General features: G+C 45.5%; 2 protein-coding genes and 1 long non-coding RNA gene across 9 annotated transcripts in view; 2 read left to right on the top strand and 1 right to left on the bottom strand.

Annotated features, from left to right (window-relative positions):
* The window catches only part of LOC310749660 (tigger transposable element-derived protein 1-like), a 462962-nt gene that overhangs the window by 309492 nt on the left and 126102 nt on the right, over nucleotides 1–27368 (bottom strand). The gene's annotated exons all lie outside the window — the stretch shown is intronic.
* MEGF11 (multiple EGF like domains 11) overlaps nucleotides 1–27368 on the top strand; it is a 331350-nt gene that overhangs the window by 252305 nt on the left and 51677 nt on the right. For all 7 annotated transcript variants that reach the window (XM_083586294.1, XM_083586295.1, XM_083586293.1 and 4 more), the window contains 5 exons: nucleotides 1278–1398; nucleotides 3592–3755; nucleotides 4441–4543; nucleotides 25232–25378; nucleotides 27162–27296. In XM_083586294.1, the coding sequence (XP_083442420.1) occupies nucleotides 1278–1398; nucleotides 3592–3755; nucleotides 4441–4543; nucleotides 25232–25378; nucleotides 27162–27296 (670 nt within the window). The remainder of the gene's footprint in view (nucleotides 1–1277; nucleotides 1399–3591; nucleotides 3756–4440; nucleotides 4544–25231; nucleotides 25379–27161; nucleotides 27297–27368) is intronic.
* LOC310749843 overlaps nucleotides 1–27368 on the top strand; it is a 313237-nt gene that overhangs the window by 234192 nt on the left and 51677 nt on the right. The gene's annotated exons all lie outside the window — the stretch shown is intronic.

Below are 27368 nucleotides of genomic sequence, written 5' to 3'. Positions count from 1 at the left end.
CTGAGAATCTCAGCTTTGCTGCTATGATGATTCAACCTTTCAAGGATAACTTTAAATGTGATGCAAAACCTGAAAGGGGTTTCAACAAGATTCATAGCAGTTTCCCACTTCTGCAGTATTTCAGGGTCACTTAAGAACATCATAAGAGCCTGCTGGGTCAAAGCAACAGGCTATTTAGTCCAGCATCCTATTCTCACATTGGCCAACCAGATGCCTGTGGGAAGCTCACAAACATAATTCAAGCACAATAACACGCGCCACACTCCTGCATTCTCCAGAAACCAGTATTCAGAAAAACTGACTGTGTAGGCAGAGCAACAGCCATCATGACTAGTAGCCATTGGCAACCTTCTTCTCCATGAATTGGTCCAATCCTCTTTTAAAATCATCCAAATTGGTGGCTATCCCAGTTTCATGTGGGAGTGAGTTCCATGGATTAACTGTGTACTGTTTAACTTCTGATGTGATTCATTTCCTACACAGGATGCTGGAAGCTACATGCAGATTGTTCTGTGTATTTTTTTCTCTGTGTCCATTTACATGTTTTGAGATGCTGCAGGCCACTGTGTTGTTCTGTTATACTTTAGGGACAGCCTGAACCAAGCTTACCAGTGTGGTGTAGTGGTTAAGAGTGGTAGACTCATAATCTGGTGAACCGGGTTCGCGTCTCCGCTCCTCCACATGCAGCTGCTGGGTGACCTTGGGCTAGTCACACTTCTCTGAAGTCTCTCAGCCCCACTCACCTCACAGAGTGTTTGTTGTGGGGGAGGAAGGGAAAGGAGAATGTTAGCCGCTTTGAGACTCCTTCGGGTAGTGATAAAGCAGGATATCAAATCCAAACTCCTCCTCCTCCTCCTCCTCCTCTTCTTCTTCTTCTTCTTCTTCTTCTTCTTCTTCTTCTTCTTCCTCCTCCTCCTCCTCCTGCTCCTGCTCCTGCTCCTCCTCCTCCCTCTAGTTGCTTTGAACTACAGCTCTCATCAGCCCCAGCGTTACCGTATATGGCCATGCTGCCTGGGGCTAATGCAAGTGGTGGTCAAAACATCTGGAAGTTACCAAGCTGAAGAAGGCTACCTTAGCAAATTACTCTTTCTGAGCATTCTTCCAGATGCCCTCAGGGATTCAGCTGTATCATCCTTGAGGGAAGTGCAAGGAGTTTGGGCCTTCTCAGTAGAGATGGGCAAGTTCTACGATCCTCTTATTAGCTTCTGAGCTGGCCACGATTACCTGGAGCCCATACTTCTCCTTCTTCCTCAGCTTGGTTTCATTTTGGTTTGCAGGGAGAAGACTGCTCTGTCGTTTGTGCAGCCGGAACATACGGAGGCAACTGCTCATTGGTTTGCAACTGCAGAAACGACGGCGGGTGCTCCCCAGTGGACGGTTCGTGCTTTTGCAGAGAAGGTAAAGGTTGTCCTGCTTCAAGGGCTACCATGAGGTAGCATAAATCATACTCTCCTGTGCTAAAATGTTCACCAAATGGCTCCAGGCTGTGAAGCAGGTCAGGATCTCTCAAGTTGGTAGTAAATCATAACATGGAGTGCTATGCTGCCCTTCGGGGTCGATGCTTGTGTTTTTCCAGCAATCAGGTAACATTGGTGTACTCCTGCTACTATGTGTATCTGAAGAAGTGTGCATGCACACAAGAGCTCATACCAATAACAAACTTAGTTGGTCTCTAAGGTGCTACTGGAAGGAATTCTTTTATCCTGCTACTATGGTATAGTTGACACATGCATGTCTGTCAGTTGACAATAAGTGATGGCTTTCGCATGTTGATGGGCTGTCATAGAGCAAATGCCTGAGTCACTGTGTTTTTACTTCCAAATACTTGTGTGTGTGTGTGTGTGCACTGAACACCTAAAAATGTTAACAATATTTCATTTTGTATGTTATTATTAGTAGCAGTATTTATTATTTAACATTGTGACCTCTGATCACACAGTAAATTGTGTATTACTCTGCATATCATGTAGGTACAAGTATCAGGGATGGCTGCAGTTCTCTAAGTGAATGCTCAGCAGCACACAGGAACAATGCGAGGATGACATAGGCTATGAGATTAACCCCACCCAGTGGACCAGAATATGGTCTAAACCCCCCCCCCTTTAAATCCATATCAACGAAAAGGAAAGAACTCACTCTGAAACTCACCTACAAGTGGTACCTAACACTAAGAAAACTAGTGCTAATGCGCCCAGGAACTTCACCTAAATGCTGAAGAGGGTGCACAGGCACATACCTCCACATATGGTGGGAATGCCCCCAAATCCAACTATTCTGGACAACAGCCATATGAGAAATATGTAGAATAACTAAGCAAGTATTAGGAATCACCCCAGAATTAGCCCTACTAAACATCTTCCAAGACAATAACGCCCATTTACATCACAAAGAACTCATAACCCACCTACTTTCAGCAGCCAGAAACATCATAACCAGACATCATAACCTGTCAGTAAGGAGTAAGCATGGAGCAATGGTACCAAATTGTATGGGAAACGGCCCTCCTAGAAAAAAATAACCAATAAACTGAAACTGACACGGGGACAAATAGAAGAAGACGCCTTCATCCCGGTATGGCTCCCCTTTATCACATACGCAGCCCAACAAGACTACAAGAATCCACCAACAGCATACAAATCAATATGGCTAACCTGATCCAAAACACCCACCTACCCCATTCACATATGAAAACAAAGCTCACCACAGCCAATCACAAACGAACAACCACACCCTAGGCCACCTGCAACCTCCCTCACCACCAAAGGAGCACAAGCGAATAGCAGAGAACCTGCACAAGTGACGCTGAAACAAAACCCCACACATACATTAAGTAAAATAGAAACATCGCCACCCGACCCAACTCCCACCTCTCTCCCCCTTTTCTTCTGAATGTAACACTAATGTCTCAACAAATGAAACTGATCTGTAAAAATGTTACTTGGAATAAAAATTTACACAAAAAAGGAAAAAAGATTGGCATTGTCTACACTGACTCTGCACAAATCTATGGCACTTAGGTAGAAATTTCATGTCCCCTCAGACCACGAAGATTTTCAATTGAATGTTCTCACACACTTCACTTCTGAAAGTTGAATTCCGATGGCTTGATTCCCGTGCTTTTTTTCGGCTTGGCCATTCCTGTGTGGTTAACACAGCCTTCCCCAAAACACCAACCCTCACCATACGTTCCAAAGCGCATTCTGCCCTACTGATTGGAAACACGACAAGAAATCTAGATGGCACAGTTGCTGTGGGTGCGTGACACGCACAACTGTTGCCATTTCTAAATTGGGTGCCTTCTCCAAGAAAGATATGCAGGGCAGGGTAGCCAAGATGACCCAGTTTTCTAGGGCAAAGGATAAGATGGTGCCGCCTATTCCATGCACTGAATAACTGGCAATTGACTCCTATTTCAGCACTGGTGACTGGACAGCGTACTGTACTTCACTTGAGCCACATACACACCCCTGTCTGCTCCACACCCCTCAGCTTCTGCCACCTGAGGCAGCTTCCTTGTCCTTCCTAATAGCAGGGTCTGCTCTAATGGGGGTAATGGTTGGCACATCTGACTTGTGCTGTGTCTTGTTCCAGGGTGGCAGGGAGCAGATTGTTCCATTCCATGTCCAAGTGGCACTTGGGGTCTCAACTGCAACCAGTCATGTTACTGTGCCAATGGAGCCGCCTGCAACCCTGTGGATGGATTCTGCCTTTGCTCTCCTGGCTGGCAAGGGGATTTCTGTGACCAGCCCTGCCCTGTAAGTCTACTTTTGATCCTTATCCAGGTCAGTAATTAGGGTGCCATTGACCTAAGAACAACATCCAAATGAAGGGAACAAAACGTGTTTTCAGTGTTGCGCATGAAAATGCCCAGATCAGTGGTTAACATCTATGCTAGGACATCCACCCCACCCCGCCTCATGAAGGCTGCAAGGTCCCTCCAACTTTTGCAGAAGAAGACATCTGTACACAGAACAACTCTGTTTTTGCTTTGCTTTTCATCTAAAAACTATTACAGTTCAAACATTCTAAAAGCAATGTTATCATTAAAAACATTATTGCATCCAATGATCATGTGGTTGCCAAGAACACTTTTCTCTAGCCACCAAATTCCTGGGCAAACAGGAAAGGTTTCAAATTCCTCCTGAAAGTTAATAATGATGGAGAAGCACTTTACTAGGGAGGGCATTCCACAACCATGGAGCCACCCCTGAAAAGGCCCTGCCATGAGTGAGCGCCAACCAGGCAGGCTCTGGTGGCAGAACCACCAACAAGGCCTCGTCTGCTGATTGTAGGGTCTGAGATGATTGGTACTTGGAAAAGGCAGTCGTTTAGGTCTAATTACAATCACAACTACCAGAGTGGCTGGTAGGAAAATGCAGTTATATATATATATATATATAACTAAGAACCTTTCCCATTTTCTCTTTCTTTTTCTGGAAGGACGGGACATATGGCCTGAACTGCAGCGAACACTGTGATTGTAGCCATGCAGATGGATGTGATCCGGTTACAGGTTATTGCTGCTGTCTTGCTGGTTGGACAGGTAAAAATGGCAAGCTGACAAGTATGTTATCCTTCAGCTCTATTCATGACCAGTTCAAGTGCCACACTTTGCCTTTAAACCTTTTTTAAAAATCCCATTGAGGCCAGTGAGATCTTCAATGATCCCTTAAGGGCCCCTCCAGACTGCTGGTGGGTTGTGTATGTGTATGTGTGAGTGTGTGTTTTGTTTTGTTTTTTGCAAGTGCCTTCTGGAACATGTCATTGATGCAGTAATAGTGTATTAGTGATGGATTTGTATGGGATCAACCACAGATCATTCTGCTTTATCAGATGCTCTGTGGTGCTTCCCAAATGATACAGCATCATATTTGTCACACACATCCTGGACCATTTGCGCCATAAAGGGTTACAGGACTTCAGTAGCAACTGGTGGCACATGCACTGATTAGATATGTCCTGAAACATTTGCAAGCACAAACAATACTGAAAGCATGTCACCCCACAGAGGCCTGGGCAGAAGGTGATCCCAACAGAGACTGGCCAAATGTGAATGTGAGGCCAGGATCTTACCTTGAGAGGCAGCAGTGGCAGCAGCAGGGATGCTGCAACAAACAGCTGTGCAAGCCTTTGGGAGGCAGAGATGTGAGAGGGCATCAGAGGAGGGAGGGAAGAAAAAACAGACAGAGGCCAGTGTTGCCCATGGCACCCCTGACCTTCATTCAAGTCACCCCAGGGTGCCATGGTACACTGGCTGAAAAGCACTGGTCTAGAGTAAAGCCCAGAATTCTCCCAGATGCTGCCCTCCTGTTTTGATTGCCACTGTTACACATGGACAAATATTGCAGCACACTTTATTATTCACATTTTACTGAGGCTGAAGCTGAGAGGCAGAGTAAGGTTGCCCATTTAAGACTGTGTCTGAGGTGGGAATCACTTGCCAACAATGGCTCTGTTTAATTCAAACAGCCAGCGGTTTCTGCCACTAATGGCATTATTTTTAGAAATGCAGCTTCAACGTTGCCGCTGTGACTGCAGAATCACACTGAGCAACAGCTGTGGCTCTGAAGATACATTAGTGATAGGATTTCTTGGGAAATTTTGCTGCTCCCCTCAACAGGAGAGATCTGGACCAGCATTAAAACCAGCTACCAAGTTTTGGGTTCTGGAGCGCCGAGCCTTAATTACTGGCGATGGACAACTTTTGCCGCCTTCTCTCTGTCGAGCTGTGTCATCATCACAGCAGCAAGCCCTCCCAAGAAAACAATGGGGTTGCAGAGGAAGCGATGTGAAGGGCTCCCAAATCAAAAGGCAACTTTTTATAATTAAACAGCATGGAAGGAAGGAAGCAAGGAGGGAAGGAAAGGAGAGTGAGAGATGGGAGTTGCGTTGCTTAGGAACCATTTGTAGCGGGGCCTCGGCGGTGCACAGTTCCATCCGCTGGCCAAGCTCCCCCACTGTTCTTTTGATTGACGGCCCTTGCAGTCATCCCTCTGAGGTGCCAGGTGCTCACTGACCTCTTGCTGTCAGGGGTGAACTCCATAAGGGCAACTGCACAAGGTTGTTGTCACGAAAACAACAAAGAGCCTTGCTGCACTATTACTAAATTTATTGTGACATAAACAGGGACTGTCAGCAAAATAGGGCCAGAAGATCTAGACCCATAAGAGGAATCTGCTGCATCAGGCAAGTGGCCCTTCTAGTCCAGATTCCTGTTCTCACATTGGCCAGTCAGATGCCTGTGGGAAATGGAGGAGCGGTCATGCTTAGACCACCTGTTTCTTAAACTGGTGAAGTTCTTGCGGATGCTTCCTTGCCTACTTAGAGAAGAGATCATGTGGCTCCCGATTAAAGAGGATCGTTCATGTGACCAGTCCAACAAGTATTGCTGTCTAGACCACATTTGCCCTCTGTGACATCGTTCCAAAATCTCTATGGAGTCTGTGGTTGGCTGGGATCACTCCAAAGGAGCAAGATCAGTGAAGGGAAAATGGCATCCACCATGAGAAATTAATGACAATAAATAGCAGTGAATGTGGCCTTTGAAAAAGACCAAAGCGAGGGTGTTTGGGTGGTTATTTTGAACTCCTTAAAGCTGGCTTAGTCAACCTGGTGCATCTAAATCTTCGACTACAATTCAAGTTGACCCCAGATGGTATAACCATATGTATTGGGGCTGTAGTTCAGCACATTAGGCTGGCGAAGGCTACCTTAAAAGCATAATGTTCATCCTGAAACTATTTGCAGATGAACACTGGTTAAAAAAACAAGCAAGCAAGCAAGCAAACTTCCTGTATGTAGAAAATCAGCATCTATAGGGGAATGCTAGCCCAGCTGGGATTTTTGTTTTTTTAATTGGGAAACATTATTTTAAACCTGCGCTTTCCAGTCCTTGCACTCTGAAGTGGTGTGTTGCTAGTAGCACATAATATTTGTGAATTGCAATATTTCTGGCTTTGAAGTTTGTGTATTAGTGTGCTTGGAGAAACATCTTTACACTTTTAAAATCCCGTTAGGAACATAGGAAGCTGCATTATATTGAATCAGACCATGGGTCCATCTAGCTCAGTATTGCCTGCACTGACTGGCAGCAGCTCTCCAGGTTTTACGTTTCCCATCCCTGCTTGGTGAATCTGGGGTTTGAACCTGGGACTGTCTACATGCAAAGCAGATGCTTTGCCACTGAACAACTCTTGATGGTTTGCTGTTTGTCGCGATGCTTTTGGCGTGCTGTGAAATTTCCTCTTCCTATTTACAAAGCTTGAAACTGAGCAAGACCCTTGTAAGAAATTATACTTGCAGTTTCAAGTCACAGGGATCAGGGATCAGATTCTTGTGGCTTTCATGTTATTGTTTGAAGTTGTGAACTGTATCATGTTGTCTGTTTTGCAAACATGACATTATCAATAATAGAGTGCCAAACTTGTTGGGGGTGGGGAGGGGGAAAATTGCTGTCCTGATTTTTTTACTAATTAGAGATGGCCTAGAAAAGATCAGAAAAGTTCAGGAATTTCTGAAGGTTTTGCTCTCTGCAGCTCATGAGGGTAAGCCAATTCAAATGACTCTCTGATGCTAATGGCCAACGAAAGTCTGATCTAAAAAAAGTTATTCTGTATGTTCACCCCCCCCCAAAAAAAGGAATTTGCATTGATGTCAGGAGCTGAGTGCAAGAGATCAATGGGAGGGGAAATAACTGGGTTTTCTTTCCTCTTTAAAGTGGGTTCTCAAGATACTACTCATTAAAAAAAAACCCCTCCCAGAAACTAATAATAAGAGTGAGGCAGACAGGAAGCACAGGGGAGAGAACTTGGATAAAAGTCTTCAAGGAGTTTGTACAGGACTTCTGTGTCTTAATTTTTTCCTTAACATTTGTCATCCATCTTATCAAGTCAGGTAACAGCAACATACAGTACTGAACAACCCCACCCTGTGATAAATAACCGACATCCATACTGGTAGCAACCACAGAACAAGCAAGCACAGACAGATACAGTAGTAGAGAACAAACATCAACATCACGCCTATGGGGACACCAAATGGTCACCATGACCTCTGGGAAGCCCACAAGCAGGAAGTGAGCACAACAGCATTCTCTCCACTTGTGATTTCCAGAAAGTATTCAGAGGCACCCCTGTGGGTGTGTTGAACATATCGCTATCTCACATTTGCCCTTACTTCCTAAAGCTTTGTGTGACCTCCTGCCTCACTGTTCACTTAACATAAGAGCACAATAAGAGCAGCATTCCGTTCTCACAGTGGTCACTGATATCCCTGTAGAAAGTCTTCAAGCTGGACATGCATCCAGTAGCACTCTCCCCTACTGTGGCCTCCAGCAACTGGTATTCAGAAGCATTCTTGCCTTCAACATTACTGAAGAAGAAGAGTTTGGATTTGATATCCCACTTTATCACTACCATAAGGAGTCTCAAAGCAGCTAACAATCTCCTTTCCCTTCCTCCCCCACAACAAACACTCTGTGAGGTGAGTGAGGCTGAGAGACTTCAGAGAAGTGTGACTGGCCCAAGGTCACCCAGCAGCTGCATGTGGAGAAGCGGGGACGCGAACCTGGTTCACCAGATTACGAGTCCGCCGCTCTTAACCACTACACCACACATGACTGCACAGCCTTGATCTTCATGAATTTGTCTGATCCTCTTTTGAAGTCATCCAAGTTGGTGGCCATCGAAAGGTTCTGTGGTTGCACAGCGAACAAGGAGAGCACCAGGCAAGACTCAAGCTGTTTATACCAGGGCTGGTTAACCCAGAAACTTCATACTGCCTATCACAGCTGGAACCTGCCAGGGAAGTTCAGGGGACAAGCAGATCAAGCCAAGCCAGACAGTGTTAAGGCAGGTCTCTCTAAGGAATTATGGACTCTGATCAGCTTCCAGTGGATCCTGATGGCTGGAAGATGTTATCTCAGCCAAAACCTGGAGGCAACTGAGGCCTTATGGAGGCTGGCAAGGCTAGTATTACAGTTGACCCCACCACCACCAGGAGCCAGCATTGCTGACTTCAAGGGTCCTTGTCTAACTCAGCAGTCACTGACATCTACACTGTGAAAGTGGTGTTAATCCCCTGAGTAAGGTGAGAAAGGGATGCAGGTGGCGCTGTGGGTTAAACCACAGAGCCTAGGACTTGCCGATCGGAAGGTCGGCGGTTCGAATCCCCGCAACGGAGTGAGCTCCTGTTGCTCGGTCCCTGCTGCTGCCACCCTAGCAGTTCGAAAGCACATCAAAGTGCAAGTAGATAAATAGGTACCACTCCAGCGGGAAGGTAAACGGCGTTTCCGTGCACTGCTCTGGTTCACCAGAAGCTGCTTTGTCATGCTGGCCACATGACCCGGAAGCTGTATGCCAGCTCCCTCGGCCAATAAAGCGAGATGAGCGCCGCAACCCCAGAGTCGGCCACGACTGGACCTAATGGTTAGGGGTCCCTTTACCTTTACCTTTAAGGTGAGAAGACCAGAAGGATCCAAGGGGAGCTGCTGAGGGGCCCCCTCCAAGTGAAGCAGCTTGTTATTGCCTCCTCATAATATTGCCTTCTTCAAGGTAGAGTGAGTGGCTTGATTCGGGACTCATAAAACAACCTTGCTCACCCCTTCCCTTCTGCGTTGAGTTTACATTTTTCATGGTAGCCTTGGATCCTCAGGTATTTCTGTAGTTTTTGGTAACAGTGTGGACTTCCCTCTGCCTTTGCTAAGTCAGTGTTCAGAGATGCTACCCCAGAGTTGCAGCTGCCTCTTCTCCTGCCCTCTTTCTACCTCCTGCCTGATCCACCAGGTGATGAAGAAATAGTGCTGGCAGCAAGTACCACTAAAAATGTCATGGATGTAAACATGCCCATAAATCTTCAGTGGGGTTAAGCTGGGGCTAAGCTGGGGCTATGACTTTCCGGTGTCCAAAACAGAGCAGTCGTGGTAGATTTGAACTTTTTGTGAGAGCCTCTGTGCCCCTGGCGAAGGGAGTTAATGGTGTAGAGAAACGAGTAACTGGCTGGGCACAGATAAGCTTAGCTTTGAGAAAGGGAAATTCGAGTGCGGGGAGGCGCTTTGGGAAGCAGAGAGCAACATCCTTTACTGTCACTCAAACAGTGAATCCTGTTTCTTCTCTCCTGTGGACACATTAATTCAGGAGAACTGATAAGGTGCATACACACACACATACACACTCAGGGGAAGGCCTTTTCTAATTCTGAGGGAAGCAGTCCCTTTGACTGTGAGCTAGGAGGTATTTTTAACTTTGGATTTGTGAACAGTTGATAAAGGAGAGAAAGCCAAAAGAGAGTCATTTTTGATCGGCTTTGTGAGAAACAAAGTTATTCTATAACATCATTGTTTTACTAATTTGAATCTGTCCCCCTCAGCTGTTGTAGTACTTAGCTTGAGGTAGTTAGTATTGTGTTCAGAGCTGGCATATGGTTGGCACTTAATTAATGTTAAATAGTCGGGGATGTGTTTTATTCTGGGATTATTGTGTAGCACAGAAGTTAGTACGAGGCATGGAGTTCAGCCTCCTAACAATTGCAGCTTTCATTGTATGATTTGTTGTTTTTTTTGTGTGCAAAATGCAAGTTTCTAACCCTTATGGCAAAGGCAGCATGTGGGCACTGCCTTGTGAAGACACATGTGTGGGGACTATGTTATTGCTTCTGTGGTCAGCCACTGCAAATCAAACAACTTGTAAGGGGTTAGCATGATCACCTCCCTGTGCTTGAAACCTAATGCATTTTGGTGGAACCACCTGACATGTTCCATTGTGAATTGCCAAGTGTTGGTTCCCATTCCATCATTTGATGGGATGGCAACATGAAGTGGTGGCTTGCTCATGGACCCATCACAGATTTAGCATAGCAATGGAGGAAGTTGCTTCCTGCCAAGTCAGATCATTGGTCCATCTAACCCAGCTAACCTCTGCTACTTTGCTTTCCAAGGGCTTTGACATGAACTAAAAGCAGAGCCCTGTCCCCAGTGCTCTGAGGGACAGAGAAGAGCTCCATGATTCAGAGGCTCCTCCTGCATTTTGTTGACTGTCCTGATCAGAGGGCAGGAGGACTTGGTGGAAGAAGGCAGCAAAGAACGTGGGGAAGGATTGTAGCTTGGTAGCAGAGCATCTGTTTCGCATGCAGAAGGTCCCAGATTCAGTCCTCAATGGCATCCCCAGATGCCTGGGATAGACTCCATGCCTGAAACCCTGGACTGCCAATCAGTGTAGACAAGATGGGCCAATGGTCTGACTCAGTATAAGGCAGCTGCCTATGTTCCTATGTGTACTCCTAGCTACAAATCTCCTGCCAACCTAGCAGTTCAAAAGCACGTCAAAGTGCAAGTAGATAAATAGGTACCACTCCTGCGGGAAGGTAAATGGCGTTTCCGTGCACTGCTCTGGTTCGCCAGAAGCGGCTTAGTCATGCTGGCCACATGACCCAGAAGCTGTATGCCGGATCCCTCGGCCAATAAAGCGAGATGAGCACCGCAACCCCAGAGTCAGCCACGACTGGACCTAATGGTCAGAGGTCCCTTTACCTTTACCTAGCTACAAATAGAATGCTCAGGTCACATTGGGTGCAGGGCTGTTCAGCGGAACCAGTTTTGCTCATTTGCATGCCTGTCCACAGAGGTAGAGAACTCAGGTAATGTCCATTCATGTGTAAACCGACCTATGGAATTAGTGTGTATGCATGCACATGAGTCGAGCGTAATTTCCAGGGGCAGGGTTTCAATGCCCTTTAGTTAGTTAGTGAAGTTATTTATTTATTAGAAAATTTGTTAACAAAGATATCCCCCCACCAAGAATATACTATTGGAATATAATTAGGAAATATTGATTTAGAAACGTCCTGGTGGATTTATGAGCTGTCCTTTGGTATAAATTTCTTAAGGCAGCATGTGTATAAGAGCGCTTGCCTCCATGTGGCTAGCTGAATAAATATCGCAAAACATAAGCAAGTATATGCAAATGTTCTGAATGTGTGGCACTCGTGGAGAAGGTTGGATTCTGCTGCTCCTGCTGCAAAGTTTAGACTACCTTGGCACACAACTTACTTTTCTTTTAAGGGCAGAGTATAAACAGCTTCATTTCTAGGGGACTTTCCCTCATCTTTTGGGATATAGCGAGCCCTTTCAAACAAGCGATATCTTTCCTGAACGTTAAGCAAAGGGCTCTTCCAACCTGTCACTATTTACAGGTGGGATTCTATCACATACTGGCTAATTTAGGTTGTTCCTTTGGGTGGTCTTGTGTGACAAATCCCCTTCCCCAAAAAGATTGTACTATTTAGGATCAGGAAAGTGTTGGGGGGGGGGGATGTACTAGAAAGTGTGAGATAACAGTTGCTTTGACATAACATCATCTAACCTGACTGCAAACAAATCAGGCTAAATGTTCAATAAACAGACTTCCAGGCAGCGTGCTGAGAGTTTCACAGTGCATCTTAGTGCATTGTTGCGTGCATGTTTAAAAGGACCTTTATCCCTCGCCAATTCCTTTTTGTCCTCTGCTGCTATGCTACGTAGAAAACATTAGATAGAAACATTCCTGCGTTCACATTAGCTTGCCATCTTCTGGCTGGCTGTTCCCGTTATCTCCGCCATAATTTCCGTTTAATCACTTTTAGTTACTGTATCCTAGCTCTTGAAGTTAATAATTTATTTGTGTGATATTCCTGCATCCTTACATTGTCTTTAAAGGAAGGATGGAACGGGGACATTTCAGCAGGATGGGTAAGTTATCACAACCCCCTTTTACCTGCCTCCACTGGGCGTTTTTGAAAAGGGAAATGTCTTTTCCCATCTGAAAGGGGAGCACTTAGCTTTCTGGCTTCTATCAGTGCCCTCTAAGCCTTTAAAAATGTACCATAAGCCTATTAGAAATCAGCTTTAATTTTTCATTGGCTTAATTTCAAGTGAGATGATAAGATTTTAATGTCCTCCTTTTGCTTAAAAATTCTCTCTTTTGATGGGGAACCTTTCAGGATGGCTCCTGCTGATAGCAGGCTATTTTTTAAAGAAAAAAACTAATCTGCATTTGCTAAGTTATCAAAGGCTCCACTGATGTCCTCATATTAATTGAGCCTCTGGAACTTATTGATGAGGTGCCCAACTCAGTAGAACTAGATCAGTATCTTAGTCAAGTTTATTTTTTTGTTTACCCAAAAGATAGTCCAAGAAGATGTTTTTAGGGCATGAACCGGAATTTTATTTTTTATTTTTTAAAGGAGAAGGAAGATTTAATATATATATATATACCATATCTTCTCAAATAAATGGACAAAAATGGGAGTGGGATGAAGGTGGAAGTGTTATACTTTATAAGTCTGCTTACACCTTAACATAGTGATGAGGCACCTGTGGTCCTGCAGTTGTTTCTAGACTCCAGTTCTTATCAGCCCCAGCCAGCTTGAGGTGTGATGGTTAGCACCGCAGCCCAACAACATCTGGAGGGCCACAGATGTCCCAACTCTGGCATGGAGCACAGCCCTTCCTCATGCTTGAGTCGCCCCAGATATTCTGGATTGCAGCCACCATCAGCCCCAGCTGACACAACCTTCCTTCCATGTTGGGGAAGGCTCGTACTACAAATCAGTAAGCAAGGGATGGAAGATAAGTGTTCCCGGTTCAAATCTCACCTCCACCATGAACTCATTTGGCCAGTAACATATTCAAAAGTGCTAGGTACCTTCATGAGTCTCACAGCCATGCCCCTTGCAAGGTGAGGCAACTTTCCAAGGTCACAGTAACCTTAGAATTATACAGTAATAATAATAATAATTAGGGATGCTTGCAACAATAAATGGCCTTTATTTCTGGCCTTTCAGCTAGATCTGCTCTTTTCTGTGCATATACATGGGCAAATGATTTGGAGTGCTCCAATACCTTCTATCTCCTGCCAACCTAGCAGTTCGAAAGCACGTCAAGTGCAAGTAGATAAATAGGTACCGCTCTGGCGGGAAGGTAAACGGCGTTTCCGTGTGCTGCTCTGGTTCACCAGAAGTGGCTTAGTCATGCTGGCCACATGACCCGGAAGCTGTAGGCCGGCTCCCTCGGTCAATAAAGCAAGATGAGCGCCGCAACCCCAGAGTCGGTCACGACTGGGCCTAATGGTCGGGGGTCCCTTTACCTTTATCCTTTACCTTTAATACCTTCTATCAGAGTGGCTTAAGTTGTGTTTTTCCTTGAAGTTCCATTGTACGTAGCAGAACTTGCACATCATTCTCCTGAAACGGAAGCACCTTGTGTTTTCGGTGTTGCTAAATGCTCATCTTTGAAGCATACAGCAGCTAAAAAGGTCCCCTTTCATACTGATTGGGTGGCTGTAGGTTACTGGAGACAGGGACCGAGCTGCAGAAATAGTAATGCGACTTCAATCCCAGACTGTTGCACTACTGCATTTGGTGATGAAGATAATATGTGAGTGTGTTTGGCGTCTACACTGACTGGCAGTGGTTCTACAGGAGATGTCTGGGGTTGCACCAAAGACCTTTTGCAGGTAAAGCAAATGCTCAGCCACTGAGCTACACAGTCACAGTCGGAGGCCATGACTCAATGCAGGCCGATAGACACTCCCCGGACTTCTACACGCATGCCAGAAAGAGCTAGGAACCTAGAAAAGGTACACCATCCATGTAACCAGCTGCCAGACAATGATATTCTAAGAAGGCACAAGGCATAGGCAGAGCACAGCATGCAGTACGTTAGGGGGCACACAAACCTGCTCCACCTTATGGAGAAGACACCAATGGCTTGAGATAGTTGCACCAAAGCACCCCTAACAAGGGGTGCATGGGCCTTTCTCCTGAATCTCACCCAACTCCAAAGCACATAGAGCAAGCAAGGGCCCAGGCCAGCATTTCACGCACTCGCACAGGGCTGCCAACAATAAACCACCCTATAGGAAGCCCCCCTCCCAATGTTTCTATTCTGTGCATGACTCGTAATTGGACAGAGGCCAGAACCGTGATGCAAACAAAGCCTCAGCAGGCAGATTCCTCTGCCATCTGCTCTCATGTCTGCTTCACAGGTGATCTAATGATCCAACAGCACCCGGTGCTAAGATGTGGCAGAATTAAGTTTCCTCTGCCACCAAACAAGAGCTGATAACATGGAAGTCCAGTGGCTTGTTCAGAGAAAACAGCAAGCCCCTCCTCTGTGTGTGGGTTCTCTGGGGCCCTTTAATTATTTTCTCGCACTACCCTAATGTGCCCCAGCACTAAGTTCAGGAATGACAGCTTTACTATGCCTCCACTCCCATCTGTTCCTCCTGGGCAGCTGAGATGAAGCTAATCAGATGCTATTCCTTCAAACGGCCCTGCTGTATTCCCCTTTATCCAGCCCGGAATGGATGCAGTGGCATGCTAGGTACACACACAACCGAGCGTGCCTCTGTAATTGCTAATGAGTAGATTAAAGTACAAGCTGTTAGGCACTAAGAGGACAGTGCGACGGTAGAGGTAAAAGAGCAGAGTCATTGGGAAGGACAAACAGATCACCAGGCACCGGATTATAAGATATAAGTAAGCCCCCATGCCATCCTGCATTGGCATCTCTGCAGAATAATCTCTTCTAGGCACTTAGGAAGCTGCCTTATGCTGAGTTAGATCACCCATCTAGCTCAGTGATTCCACACTAGCTGGCAGTGGTCAGAGGCGTAGGAAGGGGGGTGCGGTGGGGGCGGGTCACCCGGGTGTCATCCCAGGCAGTGCTGCACTGCGATCAGACCCCTGCCAGGAGGATTGTGCCAACACACCGTGATGGCCCCCCACCGGGAAGATTGCACGGCCATGCCGTAATTGGCCCTCCCGCTGGGAGGATTGTGTGGCCACGCTGCAATTGGACCCCCACTGGGAGGATCACGCAGCCGCACCAATCACCCTGTCCTCGTGGGCAGATCGCCCCATCCCTGTGGGCGGATCCTCACTCTGGGTACCCAAGCGGCTAGCTCCGCCGCTGGCAGTGGCTCCCCAAGGTTTCAGGCAGGGGTCTCTCCCATTACTACCTAGAGATGCCATTGGTGATTGAATCTTGGCCCTTACGCATGCAAAAGAGATGGCCCTTCCCCATCAAGGCAGGTAAAGGTAAAGGACCCCAGGACAGTTAAGTCCAGCCACATTTGGCAATGTCAGGCCAAGGGAGCCGGCATTTGTCCACAGACAGCTTTTCCGGGTCATGTGGCCTGCATGACTAAACCGCTTCTGGCGCACAGAATACCGTGACAGAAGTCATAGCGCACGGAAATGCTGTTTATCTTCCCACCGCAGTGGTACCCGTGTATCTACTCGTGCTGGTATGCTTTCGAGAGGCTTGGTGGTTTCATGAGAAGATCAGAGTATGTAAGGGAACAAGGTCACTACCCCAAAGGAGCTTACAATTTCAATTCCCCTTCAACTGAGGAAGGGGAAGATACTTGGAGGTGAATGCCATCTGGGAAGAAATTTGGGCTGTTTCAGTTGCACATCCTTCAGTTTGGGAGTTCCAATTTGAGACTTCCCATGGTGAAGATGGAAGCAGGGTGGTGGTTATTCTGGATAAATCAGTCTGGCACACTTTAGTCTCTGCCTGGTTCTGCCCAGAGCTGCAATGGATTTTCCCAAGGGGGGAAAAGGTTGTCTACCCCTGCATGCAAAACAAATGTTCTACCACTGAGCTTATAGTCTTTTCCCAGTAGCAGTGGTACAGTCATTGTTCTGTTGGGCTGGTTCCTGACTCTGGTCCTGGCTCTGGTTCTGTAGGCCCAGGTGCTGTGGCATCTGGTTCAGTGAGTTCCTGCCTCAAGTTCAATGATCCCCTGATCACCAACATCTGACTCAGAGCCAGGACCCAGTCCAGCTCCTTAGCTGGCAATAAGAGCATAAGAAGCGCATGCTGGAACTCAGAAGCATTAACTGGAATCATAGAATTGTAGAGTGGGATGGGACCCCAAGGGTCATCGAGTTCAACCCCCTACAAAGCATGAGTCACTACTAAAGAATCCCTAACTGATGGCCATCCAACCTCTGCTTTAAAAACTCCCATTAAGGAGACTCCACCACCTTCCAAGGTGGTTTGTTCCACTGTTCAACAGCTCTTACACCAGAAAATTCTTCCTCGTGTTTAGTCAGAATCTCCTTTCTTGTGATTTGACTTGATTGGTTTGAGTCCTACCATCTGGAGCAGCAGAAAACAAGCTTGCTCCATCTTCCATGTGACAGTCCTTCAGATATTTAAAGATGGCCATCCTATCACCTCTCAGTCTCCTCTTTCCCAGGCAAAACGTACCCAACTCCCTCAACCATTCTTCATAAGGCTTGGTTCCCAGACCTTTGACCATCTTGGCCACCCTCCTCTGTACGCATCCCAGCTCATCAATATCCTTCTTACTACCTTTGAGGTAGAGCTTAGCTATCATGACTAGTAGCCATTGACAATGTTCTCCCTGAATTTATCCAGTCCTCTTTTAAAGCTACCCAAATTAGTGGCCATCACTGCCTCCTGCAGGAGCAAGTTCCATAGTTGAACTCTGCAACGTGAAGAAGCCCTTTTAAAAATTTATCCTGAATCTTCCAACATTCGACTCCACTGGAGGCCCACCAGTTCTAGTATTACGACAGAAGACAGAAAACTTTTCTTCTCTCCATTTTACTCTCTGTTGTTCCTGACTCAGTGTCCTGGCCGCTGCTGGGTTTTCGGGGTCACAGCAAACAGAAGGATTGCCTTCCCTTTTGTCTGGGTGCTGGTCTGGCTGAGCTAGGGAGCTCCCAGGTGCCTCAAAATCTCCTTGATACCCAGCACCAATTCTGCAGCTTTTGACAGGCTCACATGGCCTGCAGTGAATCAGACCTAATCTCTCTCTGCACTCCAGGAACTGCTATCCAAATGTCAGAGACAAGTGGCTGTTATGACTTTGTGCCATGCTGAGAAGACAGAGGAGAGTAGCAGGGTGTTTAGTGTCAGATCCACCATGTCTATTGAAGTCCTGTCAAAACTAATTTCTGTGGAATGTACTTTGAGATGGTGATTAATGTGTGGTGTGTTGTTTTTTTTTAATGTGCAGAGAGAGAGAGAGCACGCTCCAATAATAAAATAATTACAGCGTATACATTGATCTATCCATCTCCCCACAGATCCTTCTTTCCTTTCCCCCACTTTGAAACAAGAGGAAAGGAAGCTACATCCTGTAATTTCTCCAGGTCTTACATCCCTGAGAAAATAATTAGATTCCGTTCAGTAGCAAGACCCCCCCCCAAGACTCTGCCACAGTCAAGGGGATAGGAGGAGCAGATCCAGGCCGAAGCCTCCAGCTCTCATTTATTCCAATCCACCTTCTTCCTTCCTTTCTTCCTGCAATTTGGAGAAGTGTGGTTGTATTGTCTAGAGGCACGAACAACCGGTTTCATTAGGAGCAGGAGCTGCAGTTCAGCCAAGTTGGATGGAAACACAGCAAGGGCCGAAACCAGGGGGCAGTTTCCTTTCTCCTCGACAAGAGAAATTTCGTGCCGTAGGCAGAGCGGAGAAATGGCAGAGCACAAAACTGTTAACATCCTTTGTGATGATGATTATTTGTCAGTTTGTATTATACTGCTCAATTATACCATCATTATACCAAAATAGGTGTCTCTGTGGTTTACAAAATGTAAAAAAAAATTCCAAAAAATACACAACATTACTAAATTAAAATACACCTTAAAGCAATCCCATTGCACATAGGACCAGGACTTTTTTTCCGTTCTGGCACCTCTCAGGTGGGCGCCATTGCCATTATAAGAGAACAAGGGTGGCGTTCATGGTGAGTTCCGGCACCTCTTTTTCTAGAAAAATATAGCACTGCAAAGGACTCACAGTTTCTCTCTTGGGACTTGTTGGCTTGTGTGAGTTGAGACTATGGTGGTCCCAGGAAGAGATCCAGAATCTTTCCAAACACAAGGGTGAAAATGCCATGCTTTATTTACTCGATCCCCCCCCCCCACAGGGCATATCCATGATGCCATCAATTCATTGTCCTCTTTCATTTCCCCATGTACCTTCTCTCTCTTTTAAATCTAATTTTTTTTAGAAAGAATGGGGATGTTTGCTACAGCTGTAGATTGCCTTAGTGCTGCCCTTCCTTGCTTTCTAAGAGGCACACTTTTGACATGTTCATGGTGGAATAAGGCAGTTGAAAATATCGCCCCTGTATACCTTCCTGGTTGGTGTCATTTTATCAGCATTTTTGTTTTTTCTCTATCCATCTATCCAGCCATCTGTCTTTTAATGAGCACCATAACTGTTCTTTGCCTACATTTCTAAAAGAAGATATTAAAATTTAGTTTGAAAGCACTTAAATGAAAGAGTGTTGTAGAGCTAATTAAAAATTGATTTAATGTAACAGAGCAAAAGAACCCACTTCATTTTCTGTTGCTGTCGTTTGTTTCAGATTTCAGGTAAAACAGTTTGTTTAAAATAAATATGTGTGTATATGAGAGAGAGAGGAGAGAGGTGTAATTGTCATGTCAAATAGATACAACTGAGTTCTGCCTTTATCATATTACAAGTAAACATGGAGAGTTGTGCAACTGAAAAGCTTCTATTAAGGGCCACTCCATGTATTTGCTATCTATCTCTCTTTGCTAACCTTTGGAATCTAAACATGCTTAAAAGGTGTGATCCTGCTCTCATGTGTTAGATGTGATTAAGGCTTCCCTTCCACCACCTCTGCGTTGTGCTAAGTCAGTATCCCCATCAGGAATCATCTTGCCTTTATTTAGTCCTGGGAAGATACTGCCTCATTAGTCTTCAGCTAGAGGTGACTTCTCTGCCGGGGGAAACGGAGATGCATTTTAATGCTCCTGCCTTTTTAAAAGAAAGGAGCTGGTGTCATTCTCTGAAAAACTCAAGACAAGAAATAATGTTCCTTAATTGTCTCCATTTATAAATAGCCCGGTTTACAGTGAAAGAATTCTAGTCCAAATATTGCTGTCAAAATGGAGGAAGCAACGTGACAACTCTTCCCTTAATCCCCGTTTGCACTTAATTCCAGGAGTCTGGGTTGGCAGTATTTAAAATGAGGGGAGACAATCCATCATTAGGTTATGCATTCTAATTGCGCAAGTAGGTCCATGGTGGGTTAAGCCACTTGGTGCCCTCCCCCCGTCATTTATTGCCTGCTGGGTTTTTATGGGTGCTGCCAAACAGCTTCTCCCAGGGAATCAAGACCCCTAACACAACTGAAATGTAGCAAGCATGGTTAGCAAAAGTCTCCCAAATCATATTGTTGCACACACCCCAATCTCCAAGTGGCAGGAAACTCCAGAGGCTATAGCGCTTTGCCCAGAGTTGGTTTCCTTAGAATAAAGGTCAATGGAGAATGTGGTGTCTTTAGGATATATGGTTTTATTTACACATATATACAACCTGAGTATAGCTTGGAGGGTCTCAGTCACAGCATTAACACTCAATGAATCTTGCCTCTCCACTAAATTCCCAGGGAGTTCTCCAAACCATATCTATGGGTCTTGCACAGAACAAGACCAGCTTCTGTGTCTCTAGCCTGCAGCATCAGCCAAACTCTCCTTCCAGCACTAACTCTCCTGGCCTATTGTTCTCCATCTTGGTGATCTGGCATCCAGCCAGGTGAGGTGGGGAAAGGCCCACCCATTTGTCTCTATGGCAACAAATGGACTTTTCCACCTGGCCCAGTAGAGCAATTCTGATATTCTGTTATTGTTACTTATTATTTTCTTTCCTATTTTATTTTACTCACCTTTTATTTATTTTTAGGTTTGTGGTTGAATTGAAAGGGAATTGATTTATGGTGCCTTGTTTCCTTATAGTGTACGTTTATATCAGTAATAATTTCCAGGGGGAGTAGCTGTGTTGCGCTAATACAGCCAAAAGAAAGAGAGTTTTGTTGCACCTTAAAGACTAATAATTTTATTGGGGCAGTAAGCTTTCATGAACCAACGTCCACTTCATCAGGAGCTTATCAGTAATGTGTCAGTAATATAGTCAGTCCATGATATAATGCAATATAAAGCTGTGCTTTTCTTTACTTTCAACATGCTTCTGAACCTCATGTTAAGATGCCTCTGGCTTTGGTACAACATCCCTTCTGAAATGTGTAATTATTTCTGAACTTGAATAGAGGTGGGTGGAGGGATGAGTCCTGCTATGATCCTTTAGTGCACTATCCACATATATTTTTGAAAACTGCCCTGCACGTATGCTCGACAGTGATCGTTCTGTCAGTTTTAATAATCCTCCAAGCAGGATGTCCGAGTGGGTGGCAAGTCCACCAACATGGCATGTTCCTCATGGCAGCCTAATGAAGCCATCAAAAAGCAGGAAATGAGCTGAAATGAAGCTTATCCATGGCAGCACATATAATCCAAACTCTGGCTGAGTTCAGGTATTTTGGAGTCATCGCCCACGCTTATCCTTTTATCCGCAAGAAACATGCGCTTGGCTGATAAAGAACTTCCGGATGGTGTAGGGATTGCTGGCTTAAATGAGGTCTGTATCAGATCTCAAGGCACACTGAGGCAGCAAACTCCTGAGCTCTCAGTCTGATGCTCATGTGCTTTAACAGGACCTGCGCAGCATGTGACCTGTGGAGCCAAACGCAGCTGCCGCCTCCTGGCATGTAGTGTGTGGCCTGTCAGTGCAATGACAACCCTTCTGGTTTTGCAGGGCCAGGCAGACATTAAAAACCGGAAGTTTATCAGCCCCTGGCTGGGTTGCCATACATAGCTGGTGGGGTGCATTCTGCTTTGCTGGTACTGAGCTAAAATATGCAGAAGGCAGTGGAGAAGAAGTTTTGCAAAATATATGATTAATTATTTCCTTGCACAATATACATCTCCCAACCCTTTTTCTTCCTTTTCTTTCCCATGCCTTTAGCCACATGGAATGCACTAAGTGGTGGTTAGTGTTCATCAAAAGTGTAGACTCAGAGCGTAAACTTGCTACTTGTTCAAAGCAGAACAGCCAGTGGCAGAGCTGGCTGCATGGGTGCCTGGAGCAGCGCCCATGTCGTGCACCTGGGGGAGGGGTGATCCACCGTGCAGTAATGGTGTAATCCTTCACATGCAGCTGCAGCTGCGGTAACGATCCTCCACGTGCAGCTACGGTGCAGCTTGCACTGCCGCACCCTGGGGTGACAGGCCTAGCCCCCAGCGATGTGCCTTTTTGTCACCCTCCTCAGAGATGGCACCTGGGGCAGACCACCCCCACTGCACACACCCCCACGCCCCTGAGAACAGCATTATCAAACTACGGGCTGATTTTCTTTCCAAATCTGCCTTGCCAATGTCAAGGTCCCAGTGCATCCATCAAGAAAGTGTTGTGGTGTTTTCGGTCATGTTTAAACCCAACCGTGTGAAAAATGCTGTTTCTTCCATGCTGGTTTGGGCAAGGGCAAGCCCACAGACATTCACACGTAGCAGGTTCAGCGACTAAACTGCAAACATAATTCAGCTGGCTGCAGCCCCATAATGCAGTTCAGAGAGTACCAAGAGCACTGCACTTGCACAGTCTGAAAGACCAAAACCCTACCGCACATCACAACTGTGATTAAAAGCCATTCCACAAAACAAACTTTATGGAGTTGAATTAGTTCAGATGCATGCCCTCTACCATTCCTCAGATGAAAATAGGGACATTTTATTCTACATCAGTATCACTGCTTAAGCATTTCCTCCTGGTCAAGTAAAAAAGTTATTAGAGGAAGCACACAAAATGGCAGTATTTTAAGCACAGAAATCTTTGAATGTATGTATTGCCTGGGGAGGAAAGAAAACCCCAAATCAATAAATACAACTAACTTTTAGGTGTGTGTGTGAAAACTGTGCATTATCATCATGTGTTTACAAGTATTTTGGAAGGATGATATCTTTGAACAACTATTATTGTTGCAATTGTGCAGGTGTATCCTATGGGGTATTCTAATGTTTTGGGGTCCAGGGACATATAACTGTTTGATTTGGGGGATACATAAACTTCCTTTTTTAGTGTTTCAAACTTCTAAACAAATTGTGAATGAGTTAGCAACTGCAGCACCCTGGAGCTGCGGTGAATCCTGGATGGCTCAGCTGCACAGACACCCCCCCCACCTCAGGCATCCCCTCCTGCAGCTGCCCTGGGACTCCCCTTCACTCAAACGCAAAAAATGAGGAGACTCATCACATTTCAGAAGGTGCCACCAATTCAGCTCATGGGAGAGATCAATGCCTTTTTCCTGTCCACATGAGAATCCCCCTCTTTTGCAACTGTTAAAGGCACAGACACCCTTGCTCCAGCTCAAATCTGATCAGGTTATATGATTCTCAGGAGTACTCCCATTAACTTGAGTAAAATAAAGTCTTGCCCTCGTGAGTCTTACACAGATGAGTGACAGCTCCTTAGAGACCCCCGTGGGCTTGCAGGATTGGGCCCTGGTTTATTTTAATTCATTTGTTGACAAGTGAAAGAGCAGGAGCCCTTATTTAAATGTCACTAATTAGAATACTGGAGGACAGAGCCTTTAAATCACCTGCTAAGAGTCTCTGCACACACAGAGTGCACTTTGGTAGATTTGAACGTCATAATAAATGCCAAACTATTGTCCTGGGAGCCATTTGGTGCCTGGATTTGCATCTCTGCACGTTTGCAGAGCATACAAATTTATGTGAATAAAGAGAGAGTCCAGGGTAGGATCTACCCGCTATGCTAAGTGCTCTGCAGAGCGGGGACATAACCTGTGTCCTAATAATCAGAGAACATTTATTTTTCCATTTCGTCCATGTATGAAGGGCGGTATACAATTTAAGCACCCAAATCACAGATTTAAGCTCCTCACCACAGATGAACATGCAAACTGCAACAATTCCCACTTCCTTTTCTATCTCCGGTGCAATTCTTTTGACATTCCTACCTGGAAGCTTATTTCCTGAAAGCCCACACTGCAGCTACAAATTCAGGGGAAGGGTCGCTGCCATTCTCCATCCCCACCCTCTTGCAGCTTCTGACATATGTCTCCCAAAGTGCATGAAGCAGCCTGGGTGCCAAGACAAAGGGTGCAACCATCACGGCAGCCATGCCCATCACCCTATTAGACTCTACCCTGTATGACTTAACATAAATAATATCAGGCATTTTATTATTTTGCCAGTTTTATTGTGAATTTAAAATGTAATGCTAGCCTTAAAATGAATTGCTATATTTTAAAATTAAATGGTATGAGACAACTTATTGCAATGATGTCCTTCTGCTCGTATTTTATTATCATGCCTGTTATGCAGTGCTTTTTCCTGGGGGGACGCATACCCTTAAACATTTTGTGACTCTAAGTTTGGCCTCCTCGCTTTGGCAGCACATATACTAAAATTAGAACGATACAGAGAAGATGTATTCAGTGGTCTGTGTTTGCCTAAGTCTGGACTAAGGAATCTGAGCCCCTGTGTTCTGATTCGATACATGATATCCAATCACAGAACATTTCAGGATCTGGACCTCTGTCATTGGCCCTTAAATTCTGAGTCATGATTCGCCGCTGGGAAGTTTAGACAGCCAATTACGTTGGGAGTGGGAGTGGCCCAGGCCTTTGGAAATGTATATAAGCAGTTGCCCAGTTCTGTTAGTTCAATAAAGGTTCTTGTTGTTATCACCGTGTGTGATAACCTCCTGGGAACCCACCTACACCTCAATGCCTTCACCCTAAGGCTCCGGGCAGTTAACAACAATTAAGATGAAGCCTTAGTTCCGGCTGTTCAGCTGTCCCTCAACCCCCAAGACCTCAGGGGAAGAAATGACTCCAGAGACTTCTTGGTCGAAGAAAAGAGATTTATTCAGTAGCTCTGCATGCAGGGGCAACCAGCAGAATAAGTTCTGCAAAAATGGCTGCGCCACATAGTATCAAAACAGTGATATTTATACCTTTACTTCCCCTAGCTACGTACCCCTCCCCAGTACCCCTCCCCAGCCCTGTACAACGCGTGATCAGCTCGTATGCTATACATTCATTGGTTAAATGTTACATACCTGTGCTCGTGATTATTACGTGTGCTGCTAGCTGCCTGGTACCTTTCTTATCTTGTTTTTCCTCTTTCCCTCTGAACATTCCTTTCCTTATTTAGTCATATTTTCAGCCACCATTAGTTGGTTAGCTAATGCAGCCCCCCCCTTAGCTATATGCAGCTGCCTGCTCACTATAAAGGCACAATATGAAAAACAGTTTAAAACAATTTACAGTCACAAAAAGACGTCACTTGTGAAGCATTTTCGATTTGCATCTCTGCTCTTCTCCAGGCATCCATTGCGACAGTGTCTGTCCAGAAGGGCGATGGGGACCCAACTGCTCCATCACCTGCAACTGTGAAAACGGAGGGTCCTGCTCTCCAGAGGATGGGACCTGTGAGTGTGCACCAGGCTACCGAGGACCCCTGTGCCAAAGAAGTAAGTTCTCCCCCCAACCTACGTACTTTCCTCTGTGGATCCCATTGACCAAATACCCGTCTCATCCCATCCCTAATTCCTCCTCAGCCATTACGTGGAGAGGAGACCACAGGGAAGCAGATGGCCATAAGAGCCAACTCCTAGGGGCTGAGGTGTCTCAGACACCCCAATAAAATATTTGAGGGGGCTGGGGGGAAGGCGAAGTTGATGGGCATTGCCGTTCAAATGGTGTCGACACACCAATTATTCAGGGCAGGGCTTACCCCCCTCCCCAACCAATATTTTATTTAAGTTAGTCCCTTTCCTTGCAAAAAAAAAAAAAAGACCTGGATGAGGGATCCACAACAGAGGTTGTGGAACTGAGCTTGACCCAGTTATCCCATCCTCAGGTTTGCAGTTTGTATGGCGGGAACACCCAAACACAATTACTGAGTCTACACTGGAATTGTGCGATTAAACTCAGAATGGCTCTTTACAGAACCAGTGTCTTTAACTCTGCAAATAACTTTTGCACACACAGAAAATTCCCAGTTCACTTCTCGTTCCCCAGCCCCGAATTTCGCAGGTCAGCCTTGGCACAGGCAAAAGCTCCTTTCCCCCCAAATAACTTGCAGCTGCTGTTTTTCTTTTTTATTTAAAGCCATTACGGCGCTGACCTGGGCCAGGGCTGCCATCCACGGCCTTTGTGCATTTCAATTACAAAACCCCTCTTTCCCTGTGAGTTCACGGCAATTCTCTCTCTGGCTGTAAAACTGCTCTCCAGACCCACAAAAGAGGCCCTCAAAGAGTCGGGGAACCAAGGGGGGGTTTCTTCCTCTCTCTTTTTGCAAACTTTATATCCCCAGGGTTTAGAATGTGACAAGAGGAAATTGAAACTTTTCCAGAGAGAGGAGAGAAATAACAGGTTAGCTCTATCAGTCGGTGGTGCGCAGGCCGGGAGGGCATCTGAGTGCCTTCATCTTATCCATGTAATCAGGCTGTATAGCCCAAGGTGGTCTGCTTGGAGCTTGGCTTCCTTCCTCCATTATCGGCGGCCTCATTATGCCAGGAGTTGCACCTGCCCCCTAAGTATCCCTCGTTATCAGATCCGTCCCTGAACTGAACTTGCATATTTCAAGTTGCTGCTTCTCCTCACTAGGCCTGACAGGTATGGAGGGTCTTGTTGCTTTTGTTCCTTTCTTTGCTTCTGATTGTTTGTGTCTTGAATATAGAGGTGGCGGAGAAATTCGATTCTGTTTCCAACTATTATTATTATTATTATTATTATATTTATTATTATTATTTATTTTAATTATTTGAATTTATATAAAGCCCTATACCCGCAGGTCTCAGGATGGTTCACAGAATAAAACCAGAATATAAAAACCACAAAATACATAATCAGAATAAAAACAACAACAACAACCTAATACCCCCCCCTCACACACATTTTAAAAGGGCATAGGATTTAAATGCAAACCCCCTCCTAATTTGTGCTTTCCGAAACAATACACAAACTGAAACACAGCCATCCTTTGGAATCCAAATTTTAAATTGCAGTTCTCCAGACAAATAATGTGAAAATATATAGGCTTAGGAAGGTGTGCATTGAAAGGATATATTCATGAAAACAACATATAAAAATGCATTCAGTTAAGAAAAAATGTAGTCAAGTGGTTAAACTGTATGGTGCTTTCTTCGTAAACTGCATGCATTGTTGCAAATAACTGTAGCAATGATGAGGACTAGTGTCTTGTTTCTGCCTTCTCTACAGTTGTAGTACAGCTTTTGTTATTTATTTTAGTTTGTCCACCTGGTTTCTACGGACATCAATGCAGCCAGCCGTGTCCCCAGTGCATTCACAGCACTGTCCCCTGTCATCACGTTACAGGACATTGTGACTGCCTCCCAGGATTTTTTGGCCCACTCTGCAATCAAGGTATGAAGACACTTGGTGGTTCTCGCTGGTTGTATTTATTTATGAGCAATTGATAGAAGCCAATGGAAAAGT

This window comes from Podarcis filfolensis, assembly GCF_964270895.1.
Source record: "Podarcis filfolensis genome assembly, chromosome: 14".
NCBI classification, from domain to species: Eukaryota; Metazoa; Chordata; class Lepidosauria; order Squamata; family Lacertidae; genus Podarcis; species Podarcis filfolensis.
Note: the sequence above shows the minus strand (reverse complement) of the source record. Positions and strands in the feature narration are given on the sequence as shown.